At 32.8% G+C, this 16,720-nt stretch overlaps 1 protein-coding gene across 5 annotated transcripts in view; it reads right to left on the bottom strand.

Moving 5' to 3' along the window:
• Positions 1–969: 969 nt before the first annotated feature.
• The window catches only part of CEP126 (centrosomal protein 126), a 56,435-nt gene continuing 40,684 nt past the window's right edge, over positions 970–16,720 (bottom strand). For 2 of the 5 annotated variants that reach the window (XM_081063879.1, XM_081063883.1), the window contains 4 exons: positions 14,321–14,396; positions 12,478–12,687; positions 6,349–6,413; positions 976–1,776 (listed from right to left, as the gene is read on the bottom strand). In XM_081063879.1, coding sequence (XP_080920005.1) covers positions 1,714–1,776; positions 6,349–6,413; positions 12,478–12,687; positions 14,321–14,396 — 414 coding nt within the window. In that variant the 3' untranslated portion in view covers positions 976–1,713. Of the gene's footprint in view, positions 5,481–6,348; positions 6,414–12,477; positions 12,688–14,320; positions 14,397–16,720 lie in introns of all 5 variants that reach the window. The other 3 variants (XR_013994248.1, XM_081063880.1, XM_081063881.1) reach the window with 3 other exon arrangements.

The following is a 16,720-nucleotide window of genomic DNA, read 5'->3' as shown; positions in this document are numbered from 1 at the left end:
GCTATGGAAGGCAGTGTGGAGGTTCCTCAAAAAATTAAGAATAGAATTACCATATGACCCAGGAATCCCTCTCCTGGGTATCTACCCCAAAAATCTGAAAACATTTATCCATAAAGACATATGTGCTCCTTTGCAGCTTTATTTATGGTGCCCAAGGCATGGAAACAACTCGTGTCCTTTGATAGATGACTGGATAAAGATCTTACGGTATATATACACAATGGAATACTATTTGGCCATAAGAAAAGATGAAGTAGGACCATTTGCGACAACATGGATGGATCTTGAGATAATAATGTTAAGCGAAATAAATCAGACAGAAAAAGTCGAGAACCATATGATTTCACTAATATGTGGTATATAAAATGGAAAACAAAAGGACAAGACAAACAAATGAGAAACAAAAACTCATAGACACAGACAATAGTTTAGTGGTTACCAGAGGCTAAGGGGGGAGGTGGGTGATAAATGTGGGTAAAGGGGATCAAATATATGGTGATGGAAGGAGAACTGACTCTGGGTGGTGCACATACAATGTGATATATAGATGATGTATTACAGAATTGTACACTTGAGATCTATGTAACTTTACTAACAATTGTCACCTAATAAATTAAAAAAAAAAGTTTGGTATATTGGACTAAATGATATGGCAGAAAAGGTGGTAAAGATGTTGCTAGCTATGTAAGCAGGGACGACTCAGAATATGAAGAGCTTTATGTGGCATGTTAAGGAGTGCAAAATTTCTCCAATCGCCAAAGAGGAAGCTCTGAAAAATTCTAAGATGAGATTGATAAGCCCAATTTTTATGCTGGCCATTTTACTCACACTTGAGAAATGCCATTCTAGCAACCTCATTGGTGCCAAAGGTAAGAAATTCAGCTTGATATAGTCCAGGTGAGTGGTGGTAAGAGCGTGAAGTAGAAATAGTTGAGGGAAAAATAAAAGGATGTTGAGACTATCATACTTGCATGAACAAAAGTTTTTAATCATACAACTTTTGAGTTTGTTTCTATACTTTATTAAACAACCTTCTGATATAAACCTGGTCTCCAGTAGACATTTCTCTTGGGAAAAGAATATACTGACCAGGCAATGCAAATAATCCAGTTGAGGTTGCAGTTTATTTTTTATATTTAGCATTTACCTTGTAAGCTTTGCTAGTACAGTCAGTTCTTTAGAGACCAATCACCCAGCATAAAGTTATAACTTTAATTTCCAAACATGCAGAATTGAGAACAAAAACCCCTGGTAACATCTCTGAAAAACAGAGATCCTTCAAAGACTTGAACAAATAGCTTTACTATTTATGAGGGATATTATTAATCATAAACTTTTATACCACTATACAAAAATGTAATAGAATTTATTAGGAATTTCAGAAAAACAAAGGTTTACAACTATAGCTAATACATAATTTGAATAACAAAATATCCTGTTTTCTTTTTTAAATATAATGAATGTATTTCCAGTAGCATGCTCATTAAAAATAATGAAGTATTTCCATTCACTAAAAATGCATTTATCAATAAAATATATAATAAAGTATAATTTGTAGCATAAATATAAATCAATCAATTTGTCTCCATTGCCCATATTATAATTTACATTTACTGTATGGTTATAGTGTTTTAATAATTAACAAATGCTGAAATATATATTTACAGGAGATTCTCAAAAATAATGATTCCATTTAATAGTTACTGTTATACTTCAGTATTTTCTCTGCAATCTGGATCCAACATCAGGAGACAGACTGGTCTGTGGCTGGCTGTTCTGTAACATAATTTCAGAGTTTTTTTAACCGTAGTATTCATATATTTTAAAGTAGATCTCCTTATAGATTATAGATTTTAATAAAACTAAGCTCATAATTTGAATTATCAAATGCTACATCTCAATGAGTACCACTTTAAGTAAGGTATCAGACTAATTATAATAATTAATAGTCTTCACTCTTTGCTATTGGTAAGATATGCTTTAGAGGCACTTTTTATCATAATATGATGTGTAAATGGTGAAAATTTAATACTTTTATTTTCTACAGGAAGCACTTGGAGCCATATAATATCATTGAAGTAGTTTAACAACATATATTGGGCTTAATGAATAAGTTGCTTGGAAAGGTAATTGTTTAAAATTCATTAAATTCATTTTATTTGAAAAAGTAAATAAAGTATTCCAAACGAAAATTCTGCTTCTAAGATTCATAGTTTCTACATTGAAAAATCATGGCAGGTGTCTTGAGGATGCCCTGCAGCAACCCTATTGTACTATATTGTTTGCATACTGTCTCTATTACAATGCAAGCTACTTGAGGAAACAAAAATGTTTTTCTCTTTCTAGTCCCAGCCCTACCAGAGTACCTGACACGTGGTAAGACTCAGGCAATATCTGTTCAAGAAGAGACAAATGTGGTAACTTCTACAAAAAGAAAAAATCAGGCTGCTGTGGTTGCCAAAAGGAGGGCATGCTAAATTTTGAACAGGACAAAGCTTGGGCTGAGCAAGCTTTTTTCTAGAGGGGATGACACTGAATTCAATTCTTAAAGAATAAGTGGGAGAAGGCGTTTAAGAGAGCAACTCCTAGGAGGCAGTAGGGGCAGCATGGGCCCTGGAATCATGCAAGGAGTTCCGGGGATACCTGCCTGTACTAAAAACTGTGTGTAAGTTATGAGCTGGGGAACAAATGGAGGGAGGGTGGAAAGGTCTTGGATGCAGTTCTCTGGAGTTTTAATTTTATCTTCTAGGTGATAGGTAACCACTGAGGTTATGTTTTAAGCAAGAGAGTGATATATGTTCATATTAGTGCTTTAAAAAAAAATTACTGTGGTGGTAACTGTGTGAAAGATGCACTGGAGAGAGCAAACCTTGAGGCTCTGGAAATGGTCCAGATGAGACATAATGAATTCTTAAACTAAGGCACTATCAGTAGGAATGGAGAGGAGAGGATGAATTTGAGAGGCGTTTGGTAAGTGTTATTAGGAGAATGTATTATCTAGGGGTATGAGAGAATGAGAAGCCTGGGTGACGCAAATTTTTGTCTGGGAAATTTGATGGATGATGGTGTCATTAATTGAAATAAGATTATAAAAGTATAACAGATTTGGGAGGAAAAGGGAAAGTGGAAATCCTGGCTCTGCCACGGAACAGTTCTAAGACTTGAGAAAATTACTTGATGTCCCTAGCTTAGAAGATTATACAAGAGAATATGTGTGAAACCATTTGGCATAGTACTTTTCAGTGGCAGGAACCCAGTAGGTATAATCTTGCTACGCTGAGAAATTCAGTTCCTGAATTAACTACAGAATACATGGAAATTGTAAAGCTAGACATATATGACACACGTTATAATTTAAAAACAAAATTCTTGTAAGTTCGTATGGGTATGAAAACACTGGAGCTGAAAGGTAAAAATGAAATAAAAACATTCATAAAAAGCTTACCTGCAACATCTACAAAAAAATAGATAATGCCGAATAAATATTTCTGCTATTGTATGGAAACATGGAAATCTTTTATTTTAGAAAAGTCCTTACTGAAGAACTAGGCTATACTACAATTGTCCTGTGATAAATACAATACAGTTTTGGTGGTTTTTTGTGTTACACATACGGAAAGTTTATAGTGAGGGTCATATTGCCTTTCCAGAACTTATGTATTTAATATAATTTTACTTATTTGAAATGCAATGGAGATTTAGGAACAAATTTTGAAAGCTTTTAAAAGACCAAGCTATATCTACAGCCCATGTACTTTATCCCAGAGGAGGCACTAAGCACCTATTTATTCTTGCTTTAAACTTGAAAAGCTTGGACATCTGTTTTCTGGACTCAAAATAAATTACAAGCAGCTCAGGAGAACACTTGAAAGCAAGATGCAGGTAGAAATAATCCCAGGTGATAAAAAGAAAACAAACAGGCTATAAAATTACAACCTTTGAAATTTTGCATCCACCATAAATGTTAACCTGAATCTAATAATGAGAAAACAATCAGACAAACTCAGATCATGGGATACGAGCGCATATTCAACAAGACAACTGCTGTGGACTCTACAAAGGTGTTAACGTGCATGAAAGATTGAAAAGACTGAAGAGACTTTTCTAGGTTAAGAGACATGACAACTAAATGCAATGTACAATCCTGGGTTGGATCCTGGATCAGAAAATTAAAATAGCCACAGAAGACATTTTCTTTTTCAGACGACTAAGGAACTTTGAATATGGTGTGTGTATCAGATAATATTGTATCAATCTTAAATTTCTTGGGTGTGATGATAGTGGTATTCTGATTATTTAGAGGATCCCCTCTAAATGATACTTCCTATCATTATGTCTGTAATTTACTTTTAAACAGATCATTAAAATGTGTGTTTTTGTGTGTATGTATCTCCTATTCTATTCTTTCTATTCTATTCTATTCTATTCTATTCTATTCTATTCTATTCTATTCTATTCTATTCTATTCATTCTACTCTTCCGTCTATCTACATCTATCCATCAATCTATCAGATAAAGCAAGTGTGGCAAAATGTCAACAGCTGATGAATCCAAGTGAAGAGTACAATGACATAAAATAAAAATAGCAGAAAAAAAGAGCAAATAAGAATAAAATGTTCAAATTCTCATGCAGAATATGGCAAATGAGTTTTGATGAGGAAGGGGGACAGGAGAATTTTGATGTCGGCTCTTTAAACATGCAGTTAATAATTCTGTGATTTTTATACCATTTTCTCTGATAATAAATGGAAGGTTTCTGACCTGTGTTAGTGATCTTAAAATAAGGATGAATAACATATTTGGAGATAAAGAAACCAAATAAAGCTATTGGTCACCACCTGTTATACAGAATGAAAAAGATGTAAGAGAAAAATGATTTCAAGTCTATCAGTGATCCTTAATTCACACCCTTAACTTTTCAGTTATTTGTCAAATACTCTAGCAATCTAATGACACAGTGAACCAATGTGCACAACAGAGTAATTTGATGATTAGGTAACTTGCTCTTCCCGTTGAGTAGTATTTACAATTCATGCTCATTTAGTTGTCTGTGGTTAGCACACTGTTTTCAAGTTGAGTTGAGGTGTATAGAAGAATGATCTGTCGTTGCGGGTCTTATCTCACTAAAGTGAAGTAAGAATCATAAATGTCATAAGTGACAGAAAATTGTCACAGTCAAAATTCAGACAGAAAAAATATCGCTGCAAAAGTCATTTAAATTGCTGACTTGGTGGAGAGGAAAATATGAGTGAAAAATCAAGCTAGCAAGTAAAAAGTAACTGTGAAAAAATATATCAGGAATCAAAATGACCAATGCCAAAAAAGTTGTGTCTAAAAATCACAGCATCAAAAATGCCACACCAAAAAGGCCATTTTTAAGAAACATGTTCCCAGAGGTAAACAATGAGCTTCATGAAGGCAGGGACAGCCTTTTTCTCACTCACTATTATTCACCACTGCACCCAGGATATAGCAAAAATCTGAAAATGGGTAAGAAATGTATCACTTATTTATGTAAAATCAAATAATAAGAAATGAAGTATATTTGCGTACTCTTTTTCCTGTCAAGATTTCAGAACTGAGGGAACATGGTGAAAAACAACTGAGCAAACATGCAATCAATTTTCTAACAAAACATTTCTTTCCTGAACACCTAAGCTGAGGATTATGAGAGTACAGGTAGTGTCTTAGTTTGGGGATGCTCTTTCTATAGACCTGAATATCTCCTGATCACCTCTAGGCAGACGTGATTTTTTCCTTTTGTGATTTCCTAAGACTGTGCAGCACAGTCTTAAGCTTACCTCGTATTAGAGTTATTTGTATATATATCCATATGTCCATGGATGTCCATATATCCATTTTTTCCTTTTAGAGTGAAAATTCCTGAATGCAATGACTGTTTGTCTTTTATATGTGTATCTTTACCAGAATCCAGTTCCAAGGCAAAAAAAAAAAAAAAATTCAAAACACTAATATTTAGTTTTGAACTCTGAAGACATGGAAGGGATATGGGCAAGGATGGGATCATTACCAATGTAAAACTTCTTAACAATTTTCCAATTAGGCTACATACCCAAAATTATTGAACAGTAGTGTACTGATACCTGTTTCTGTTCTCATTATTGATGAAATAACTCTGCATGTAAAAATCTTTATATTACAGTATTTTTTTAATGAGAGGATATTTGCTTGTTACTAATAAAACATCTTAAAATTGAAAGTTGTTTGTAGAGGAAAATTCCCTAAAACTAATCTCAAGAAAAATTAGTATCGATACAGGATTCTTATACACAAAATCATGAAGTTTCATAAAATAAGAGAAAAAAAAGAGCTTCTGAAAATACTTACCAGAAGTGGTATTATTTGTAAGGTATTTTTCATGGATGGATTTTTGCAAATGGTTTCTTGCATATCTGAAATAATTATATCATGATACAAAAACAATTTAGTTATATATATTGAAAGAGAAGAATGATTAAATTTTGATGTGTCAAAATATTCAAAATTGAGCAAGAGACCTTTTTTATTGTCCCCAGAAGCAATCTTTATACTTAGGTTAGGCAATAGAAGTAATTTGATTAAAAACAATTACATAAGAAATATTAAAAAGGAATTACTAGTACTTGGACTATTCTATAACAATCTTTATTCAAATGCTAGGTTTTCTAACCTTTTTTATTTGTCTTCTTTTTTTTTTTAAACAAGAAATGAATTTCATTCTTGGACTATTGCAGGAAAGAGGAGATATTTATTTAGCTATTAAGGCACAAAAAAATTGAGTAATTTGGTCAACTCTTGCCTTTTCAACTTTTAGGCTTTTTTCTATATAGTAACAAGGATCTGGGTAAAAGAAAAACAAATTCAGGCAGAATGTTTTACATGAAGCATTTAAATATCTGGAAGTACCTAATAGAAAAAAAAAAACCCTTTCTGAAAAACTGACTACCTGCATGATATGTTTTAAACATATGTGTCTTTTGTCTGTTTCTTAAACTGATAGCTTTAGTTTTATATTGCCTTTGTGGTTGTAGGACCTTGTCTTTTATTAACATGCTATTTTTAAATTTAAATTTTAGAATTAACAGAGTATATAAAGCACATACACATATTTTAATTAATAATAATAAAGCTAATGTCTGTGTAAACCATCTAGATTATGAAATTTGAACATTATCACTTTTCTAGAAGCTTCCTGGAGCTCCCACCTCCACAATGCCCTATGGATTTCACTCCCTACCCTTGCTCACAGAGGTAACCCACTATACTGACTTTATTTCTTTATAGTTTTAACACATGTATGTACATCCCCCCAAAAATATTGTTCAGTTTTGCCTGTTTCTGAACTTCATGTAAATGAAATTGTAGTCTTTATTCTCCTGTGATTTTCCTTATTTTTCTCAAAATTATATATTATTTAGATTCATCTATGATGATGTGTGTAGTTGTAGTTTGTTCATTTTTCTGGATGAATAATATTCCAGCACATTTAGATATTTTCAAAGTTTAGTTTTTAAACGATGATCTCTATGTACTTATACATATACATGTCTCCTTATGTACATGTGCAGGGTTTTCTCTTGGACATGCATCTAGAAGTGAAATTGCTGGGTTGTAGGGTATGTTCATGTTTAATTTATTAGGTGGTGGCAAAACATTTCCTAAAGAGGTTGCCCCAGTTCACACTCCCACCAACATTATATGAGAGCTCCACTCGCTGAGGTCTTTACCAACACTTAACATTGCCAGGCTTTGAAACATGTCTCTCTGATGAGAATATATCTCACTGTTTTAATTTGCATTTCCCTATTTCTAATGAAATTGAATGTCTATGTTTACTGTTATTTGCATTTCATTTGTTGTGAAATTCCTGTTCAAGCTCCTTTCCCCCATTTAAAAAAATTATACATATATTTCATTATAGTTGCATTCAATATTATTCTCCTCCCCCTACTTTTTTGAGTTGTCTTTTGTTATTGATTTATGGGAGTTCTTTACATATTTTGAATGAGTCCTTCACTATATGTATTATAAATAATTTCTCTCATTTGTGGCCTCTTTTCATTCTTTTAATGATATGAAGAGAAATTTGTAATTTTAATATAGTCAAATTCATTAATTTTCCCTATGGATTATGTTCCTTTTGCTCTGCTTAAGAAATCCTTTCTTACTCTGAGGCTAAAAAATATTTTCTTATATTATCTCCTAAAAGTGTTATATATTTTCTTTTATATTTAATCTTTAATCACATTGGAATTTATTTTTATGTATGGTATATGGTAAGAGTTCAATTTAATTTCTTTCTATTTGGTATCCAATTATTCCAATATGGAGTGACAAATAGCTTGTCTCAAAATGACTCCAGAATTTCTTTATAGCTTTTCTGTCAGTCTGCCATCTGGGATCCAAGAACAGGTTTTCACCCCATGTGAGAAGGGCTGTTCCTAAACTCAACTTCCTACGAGATCATTAGCTCCTCTTCCTAGCAAGAAAATAAAAAATAAAGAAGCTGTAATTTTTCACATTGGGAATTCCAATTTCATGTTTATTAGACTGGTTTATATGGTTCCACAGCTCTTAAATCATCTGTTCTGGTTTTTTAATCCCCTACCTTTTTGTTTTCTCTCTTGGTGTTTAAGTTTGGAAGTTTTCTATTACTATCTTCAAATTCATTGATTCTTGTCTCAGCTGTGTTGAGTCTACTGATGAGCCCACAGAAAACATTTTTCATTTCATTACAATGTTTCATTTCTCATTTTTCTATTGACTCTTTCTTATAGTTTTCATCTCTCTGCTGAAATTCTTCATGTGTTTATGCATGTTGTCTGTCCCATGTTGTCCACCTTTTCTACTATAACCTTTAACACAGTAGTCATAATTATTTAAAATTACCTGATAGTTTCAACATCTGGGTCATCTCTGTGTCTCAATCTGTTGATTGCTTTGTCCCTTGAAAGTAAGGTTTTTCTCTTGCTTGTTTGGTGTGTCTCATAATTTTTGATTTAATGTTGGACTTCATGTTTAGAATAGTTAGGTGGATAGTTTAGTGGATAGTTAGGTATTTGTGCCTGGAAATGAGCATGCCTCTTTCGCTAGGCAATTGATGTGTGTGTGCGCGCGCGTGTGTGTGTATTTAATCAATGTAGTCTGGAATTGAGCTGGGTTTGGGTTTTGTTGTTGCTATGGTTACCTTCAGTACATCATTCTTCAAATTCTTCCAGTGTTATTTTGCATGTCTCCAAGGGTCATGGAGGTGTTTCTTCTTCAATGTTCCTGTTCTGCTCTCAGCTTTTGGCCTTTCTGTGGTTGCACAACAGAAGGAGGCTCTCTATGCTCTTGCCTCTCTTCCAGCAGATTTCTTTCTCTTGTTACTTGCTTGGCACTTGCTGACCTTGTGGTACAGGGAGCAGGGGAGTATTTCTGTTGTCCTGGTCCAGGCTCAATCTTAGGCATGTTCCCTGTACCTTTTTAGTCATTCTGCTCCTTCTTCCAATGGCCGTCAACTTTGCCTCGTATCTTGGGCAGGTTTTGTACAAGAGAGTTTTGTGCCCCTCCTCCAGTAGCAGGATAGCTTTAATGATCTGTGCCTGTGCCTGTTTCTTCTCCTTCCCCCACAGAAAGAGGCTCTTTTTTCTTTTACCTTACCCCTATCCCTGTGAGTTTTTACTTGTGCCTGGAGACAATCAACAAAGTTTGTTGCATCTATTCCAGTACCTTACGGCTTTTATTCTGTAGGACAGAAGGTTCTGCATGGAGCTTCATGCCTTTCCTACAGCAATGGCTGCTTTCCTCCTCCAGTCTGCACCACTGTGGAAGGATTTTTCTAGTTTTCTGCACTGCCCTTATTTTTCTCATGAACCCACCATGTAGGTTCATAGAAAAGAATCTGTGAGTGGGTGTGAACTCTTCTTGTCTTTGTGGCTCCCAGCGGTTTTATATTTTCACACTTATCCTTTAGCAATTTGTTAAAAATCTAAGCAGAATTCCTAATATCAGTTTGTCTGAAACCTGGCATTTCTTTCTCCTATACTCTGCCACAGGTGAGCCAATAGACATGTCCTGACTCTCCTAGGACCTGTCTTTCCTTGAGTGTCAGGCTACTTGGTTGTGCTATGACTTCAGCTCTCTAATGCAGTCAGGAAAAGCTCTACTTTTTTTATCTGCTTTTTCTTAGTCTTAGGGTGGGATCGACGCGTTCCAGCTTTCTACATTGTAAGCAGAAGTGGAATACACACACACACCATACATACACATATATTTATATACATGCATTATATAGAATGTATGTGTATGCATTACTTTTTTTTCACTGGTTCTCAACCACAGATGATTTTTGCCACCCAGTGGACATTTGGCAGTGTCAGGAGACTACTGTCATTCAGTGGGTAGAGGCCAGAGATGCTGTAAACAACTTACAATGCACAGGATAGCCTTCCACAACAAAAAATGATCTTGCCCAAAATGTCAGTAGTGCCAAGGTTGAGAGGCCATGATAAATACACACATACATAAAATATTTTTAGTATTGTTCATCAAATATTTTGTAATTTCCATTATGGTATTTTTTTAGAACTATGGCTTATTTAGAAGTGTGTTTCTTAATGGTTATCATTTTGTTATTCATGTTTAAAGTGCATTGTGGTTAGAGGGTGTGTATGACTCCAATTCTTTGAAATGTGTCAAGGCTTGTTTCATGACATAATATATGGTCCTTTTTAAAAAATATTCTATGGGTGCTTGCAAAGAACATGCCCCTTTGATTAAGTTTGTTAATCATGTTTAATTCTTATGAATCTATTTGATTTTTTTGGGTTCTATCAATTACTGACAATGTAAAAAAAATCTCTCACCATGGCTAAAAAATATTCTATACATTTTTGAGGCTATGTTCTTAAGTGCATACAAAATGAAAATATTTTATATATTTCTCGAGAATTAAAACTTTGACCATCACGAAGTGATCTTTTTTGTGTCCAGTAATGCTTTTCACATAGTCAATTTTGTCTGATAATAATACATCTAAACCAGTTTTCCTTTGGTTAGAATTTGCTTGGTATATATTTTCCATTTTTTTACTTTCAGCTTTTTCATATCCTTATATTTTAAGTATATTGTTTATAAATAGAATATAATTGGGTTATAAAGTTTCAACTAACAGCCCTGTCTTTAAATGTAGCATTTAATCTACTTACATTTATTGTAAATACACTTGTATGTACCATCCTATAGTGTAGGATTTCTATTTATCCTATATATTTTATGTTTATTTTTCTTCTCTCCTTACCTTACTTTGGATTTATTATATATTTTTTGTATGCCACTTTCCTTCTCTACCAGTTTGTATAACACATACTCTATTTCTATTCCATTAGTTGTAACCCTAGTAATTACCACAGGCATACTTTAGCTGTCAACATCTAAAGTTAATCTGTATCTTTACCCAATTCCTTAATAATACAAGAATATTAATACACTTTAAGACCATTTATGTTCTGCCAACTTATGTATTATTTTGATAGGTATTTAAATTCTAACTTTTTTCTCTTTGAAACACATACTACTTTGTTACATTTGTTTTATACAATGTTTATTCAAATTTACCCTCTCCAACTGTCAATCTGAGATTATTTTCAGTCTGCTGAAGTGGATGCTTTAGAATTTCCTTTAGAAGGAGTCTGCTATTAACAAAATCTTTTAGAGAAAGAACTACATCCCACACAGACATATATGCACACAGAGACAGAGAAAGGTGAAAAAAGCTTGCATGTCTTCCCCCCTCGTCCGTTCAATACTGAAGTCCAAGATATGCAAGCTTTTCTTCATTTCTCTATCTCTCAGTGTGCATACGTTTCCATAGGATGTAGCTCTTTGGGAGACCTAGCTTAACATGGGATAATCTTCTATTAGACTACTCATGTAGAGTAGGCCCTGGGTTTTGTCTCCTCTTACCTTTTTCTCTGGGAGGCCATGAAAAGCAGAGCTGAATTTCACTCTGTGGGTTAAATGTTCTCAAGGCAAAAGCGAGCTGCAGCACTCTCAATATCTTTCTAGGTCCTTATCTATATTAAGTTTCTGGTCTTAAGAACTTTTTATATTCTTACCAGCTCATTGCTATTTTAATATTTTTAAAGTACTTACTCTGGAATTTATGGTGGTTTTTGATGGATGGTCAGGACAGATACCTGGCCTAGGATAGGTATCTGTCCTGACCATACCTCCATGTATGAAATGGAAGTGTATTCATACATTCCTAAAATACCCTTAAGCCTCCCAGACACACTGGCATCATCATAAATGACATAAGTATGGCATACTTGAAATAGTTTGGCATATTCAAATGTATTTTTAACTGTTATGTACTTGATCTAAGAGGTGATAATCTGAATACATTTTTATTTTCAATTTTTAAGTTAAATTTAATTAAAATAGTCTAAATACAAAATACAGTACTTCTTACAAAAGGTGTTCTTCCATACTTACAGTATAACCTTTCATTGAGACGATTAAGGGACTGTAGGATTTTCTGTTCTTCAGCTGATAGTGCACAGATGTTGAATTGCTGGACCTTATTTAAAGCCAGATTTGATTTCTGTAGCTGCTTGCTACTCATGACAGTTAGAATTTCATCCTCAGGCACTGAAGCTTTCACTAGGTTTTCAGCCATCAAAAACTCAGAAGTACTGTCTGAAACTACAGAAAGTTTATAGTAACTATTCTTTTTGACCCTTTTTTGTCTTTGGGATCAGCCCTTGTACATACTTAACTGACATGTCTGTATGTATTCATTTCACTAACAGAGACCAAGTGAGTATTTTGTTACTTTGCATTATATTTATCAGGATCCTTTATATTTAGGATTTTCCCATCCCTAATTAAAAGAATATTCAAAATGATGGCAATGAGGTAATAACAATTCCTCAGAGTGTTACCTGAATGAAAGTAAAAACAAATTCTATTTTGATTATTTTTTGTGTGTGTTGTTTTAAATTATTCATTGGTAGTACAAAAAGAAGATAAAATAGATTGTCTTTATAATAGCAATTAAGATGAGTAATAAATAAAAGAATAAGAGAGAAGAAACTTAAGATGAAAAAATTAGATGATCAGCTAAACAGAACTGACAGCCTAGAAATAGATCAAATTAGACATAAGAACTTAAAATGTGATCAAAGAGTTGAGAGAAAGGAAAGATGACTCAATAAATATGTTTGTTGTTCATGAAAGAATCAATTTGGAGTTTCATTTCACACTATCCATTTTAACAAATTTCAAACAAATTAAAGAATTAAATTTAATGAATCAAACTATAAAAGCACTCTAGAGGAAAAAGAAATATCTCTAAGTTTCTGTATTGGGAAGGTCCTTTGAGTTTAAAAGTAATGGAGAAATCACTAAGAAAAGACTAAAAACTGATTCATTTAAGGCTAGTCTTCCCTAATAGAATTTAAATTTCTGAAGGGCAAGACTTTTGTATATTTTGTTCATTGTTATATATCCAATATTTAGTTACAGGTAGGAACTTGGCTCTCAATAATAATTTATTGAATGACAAAATAAAAAAATAAGACTTCTATATGTAAAAATAACAACATATGTGGAATGAGATGCAAATAATAAAGTAGTAAACATATTTGCAACTAATATAAGGATTAGAATCCTTGATAGTTAAAGAATTTACAGAAATAAGAAAATACCAAAACTTCAACATCTACAGCATAAAATATGATGAAACAATTCACCAAAAATAAGTATACATACAAAAACAATTAAGCATATTGTTAGTAAAATATTATTAATGAAAGATGTACAAATCAAAACCAACCAAACCCCATTTCTTTGCCTGTGACATAAGCAAATAACATAAGTGATTCTACCTCAAGTTAGCACACATGCCAGAAGAATTTATAATGATAATACACCCAGGAAAGTACTTTAGGAATATGTGTGACATACTGTAACAATGCTTATATTCTTTGATACTGAATTCATTTAATACAGAGCTTCATTCAACAAATATTTATTAGGTGCTAATTACATTCCATTTACTGTGATTTTAATTCAGGGAATCTACCTTATGGAAATAATTGAAAAGTCAGGAAAAAGCTTGATGTAGAAAGCTTGATGTTCAGTACATTACTATTTAGAATAAAAATTAAAAAAAAACAACAACTGGCAACAACCTAAATGTGCAGAGCGAGGAGAATTCAGGTCCCAGATGGTGGTTTAACAGTCACATAATATGTAAGTATTTGGGAAAATACATATAAGAAAAAACAATCACTGGGAACAAAGCTCAGATAAAAATGTTTAAACTAAAACATACCTTTTTCAATATTAGAAGTACCGCTTGTAGTTTGTTTTGGCTCACTTGAACTTAGTGGGACACTTTGTCCAAAATTCTATAAAGATAGAATATTAAATCAAAACATTTCATATTTAAAATTCATGAATACACATTGACTTATAAAATACTTTTATTTGCTGTATATATTTTCAGCTACCACTGTTCATGTAACTTGTATATTTTCTTTTCTTTATTTTTGAGTAGAAAACAGGAATTATTGAAATAAGTCTTTCTATGGTACCTAAATATTTTTACAAATATTTTTTGTCAATTTTGGAAAATTTTCAGATTGCAGTGTTGTCTTGGATAATTGGAAGTTGGGTGGCAATCAAAAGTGCTAATTAAAAGAAAGTTAAAAAATTACCTTAAGGTTTATAATCTAGTTGATTTATTGTAAGGGTGAATCACAACTACTAGCCAAAAGCCTCTGATTATGGTTAATACCAAGGATAAGTAAGTTTCTTAGATGACAAAACTTAAATCAGAAATAGCTGTCTCAGTGCTGCATACAACTGGGAAATGGGAAATCTTAGAGCACTGGCAATTAGCACACCCATTCAACACTCTCTGAGGGATACCAACTCTTCTCCCTGGATATAGTCTACTTTGCTTCTTTACTCCCATTCTATTCCACTTAAAAATGACTGTTTCTCTCAGATAAAATTGCCTGTCTATGACTATCGCTCATATTTGTTCCGTCTGATCTAAAGAGTAACTGACGCAGGTTCTACAACAGCCCTCCTTCAATAGCTCTTGTAGCCTTGTCTCATCGCCACTATAGACTTGAGACACCTTAGACAGAGACCCTGGCACTAAGTGGTAATTACGCTTTTTCTATCTTTTATTGACCTCTTTCAGATTCTCTCCACATAGAAGTAGTGGGCTGCAAAAAATCTGGTATGATAAAGTACATTTTCTAATACAAGGTGATGGGGGACAGTGCTATAGTAACTGAACTCTTGTTTAGGATCTTGAGTGAAAAGACAACAAAGCCCCAAATCCTAAATCAAAGCAAAACAATAGGGATGAAAAATTAAACTTCAAAACTTAATTTTGATATAGGTATACTGACATATTCTAAAGATAACAAGACTTTGGAATATGTGTAAATGGGTGTGTGAGTGGAAGATGTGTATGTGGAAGTGAGGCTTCTAAAAAGAAGGACAAAAAATGGATTCTAAAGACAGTAAGATAGAATGCAAAGGAGCAAGAGAGAAGAACAGAATAAGAGCCAGAAAAATAAAGATGAATTTAGAGAGGGCAATAATATAGGCATTTAAAATTTAGTTTGTTCATTTTTCAAATAGTTATGCAAAAAAGTTATACAAAAAAGTAATGCATATTACTTTTAAATATAAATATATTCGTAAAAATAAATATAAAATTTGTTCAGTTTATAGATTTTGAGATGTTTGATGTAAACACCATGGATGTTAAAAAAAGGACTTATTAGTCATTATAACATTTGTAAAAAGGAAGTTATGTTTGCATCTAAGTACTGTATTTGGTATTAAGCAGTAAGAATATAATGGTAATGGACATCTTAATTTACATAAATAACTAAGTGACTTTTGTTTTGCTGATAACATATATCATGGTTGATTGTTCTCAATATTAGCAATCTTATCTATATAAAAATCCATAGTTCCTACAATATATAAATAATAGGACTCTCAACCTGTAACTTGAAATATAAATTCTTCATAAGGCACTATTTCAGTTCTATTAAAAAATCAGAAGAAGTGACATTTATAGTTGAAACTCCAAGAGAATTGCTATTCACTCATCCATCTAGAATTTTTAATATTTTAAATTCAATCCTTGGATTAAGTTAGACCTCTAGAAAATGTCATCTTTAGGTCACATATACTTAACTCTCACAGAAGTACCTCCACTAAGTTTTAAATTAATAGTATCATGCTTTTGACTTTTATTAAAGGCCTCTTTTCAAACAAGTATAAGAAACTCCCTATTCATTTGTTGTTGACTGGTAATAGGGATATATCTATTATGAACTTCAAGGTTCCCTATCGAAGATCCTCAATGGGAAATGTCTTTTAATATAGTTTACCTCAAACAAAATCATTGTCAATATTCCCTGAAAACTATACAACATAATATTTTCCTTTTGCTATGTCTCCCAGGAAGCTCAGACCCAAATAGGATATTTAAACACATGAATTTTATTTGTCTTTATGATTAGCATATTTCCTCTATCTATGCCTCTAACTTACTTTTCTTTTTAAATGTATGTTTAAATAACTTTGTTGTGAATAACCTCAGTTTTCTTTTTCCAGAGTTGACTATATACCAAATAATTATAGTACAATAAGTTCCTAGCATAGCGATCCCCAGACTGCTTCACAAGGCTTCGGCTAT

Source organism: Rhinolophus hipposideros (genome assembly GCF_964194185.1).
Source record: "Rhinolophus hipposideros genome assembly, chromosome: 10".
NCBI classification, from domain to species: domain Eukaryota; kingdom Metazoa; phylum Chordata; class Mammalia; order Chiroptera; family Rhinolophidae; genus Rhinolophus; species Rhinolophus hipposideros.
The sequence above is the reverse complement of the archived record's forward strand: the minus strand, read 5'-3'. Positions and strand labels throughout refer to the sequence as shown.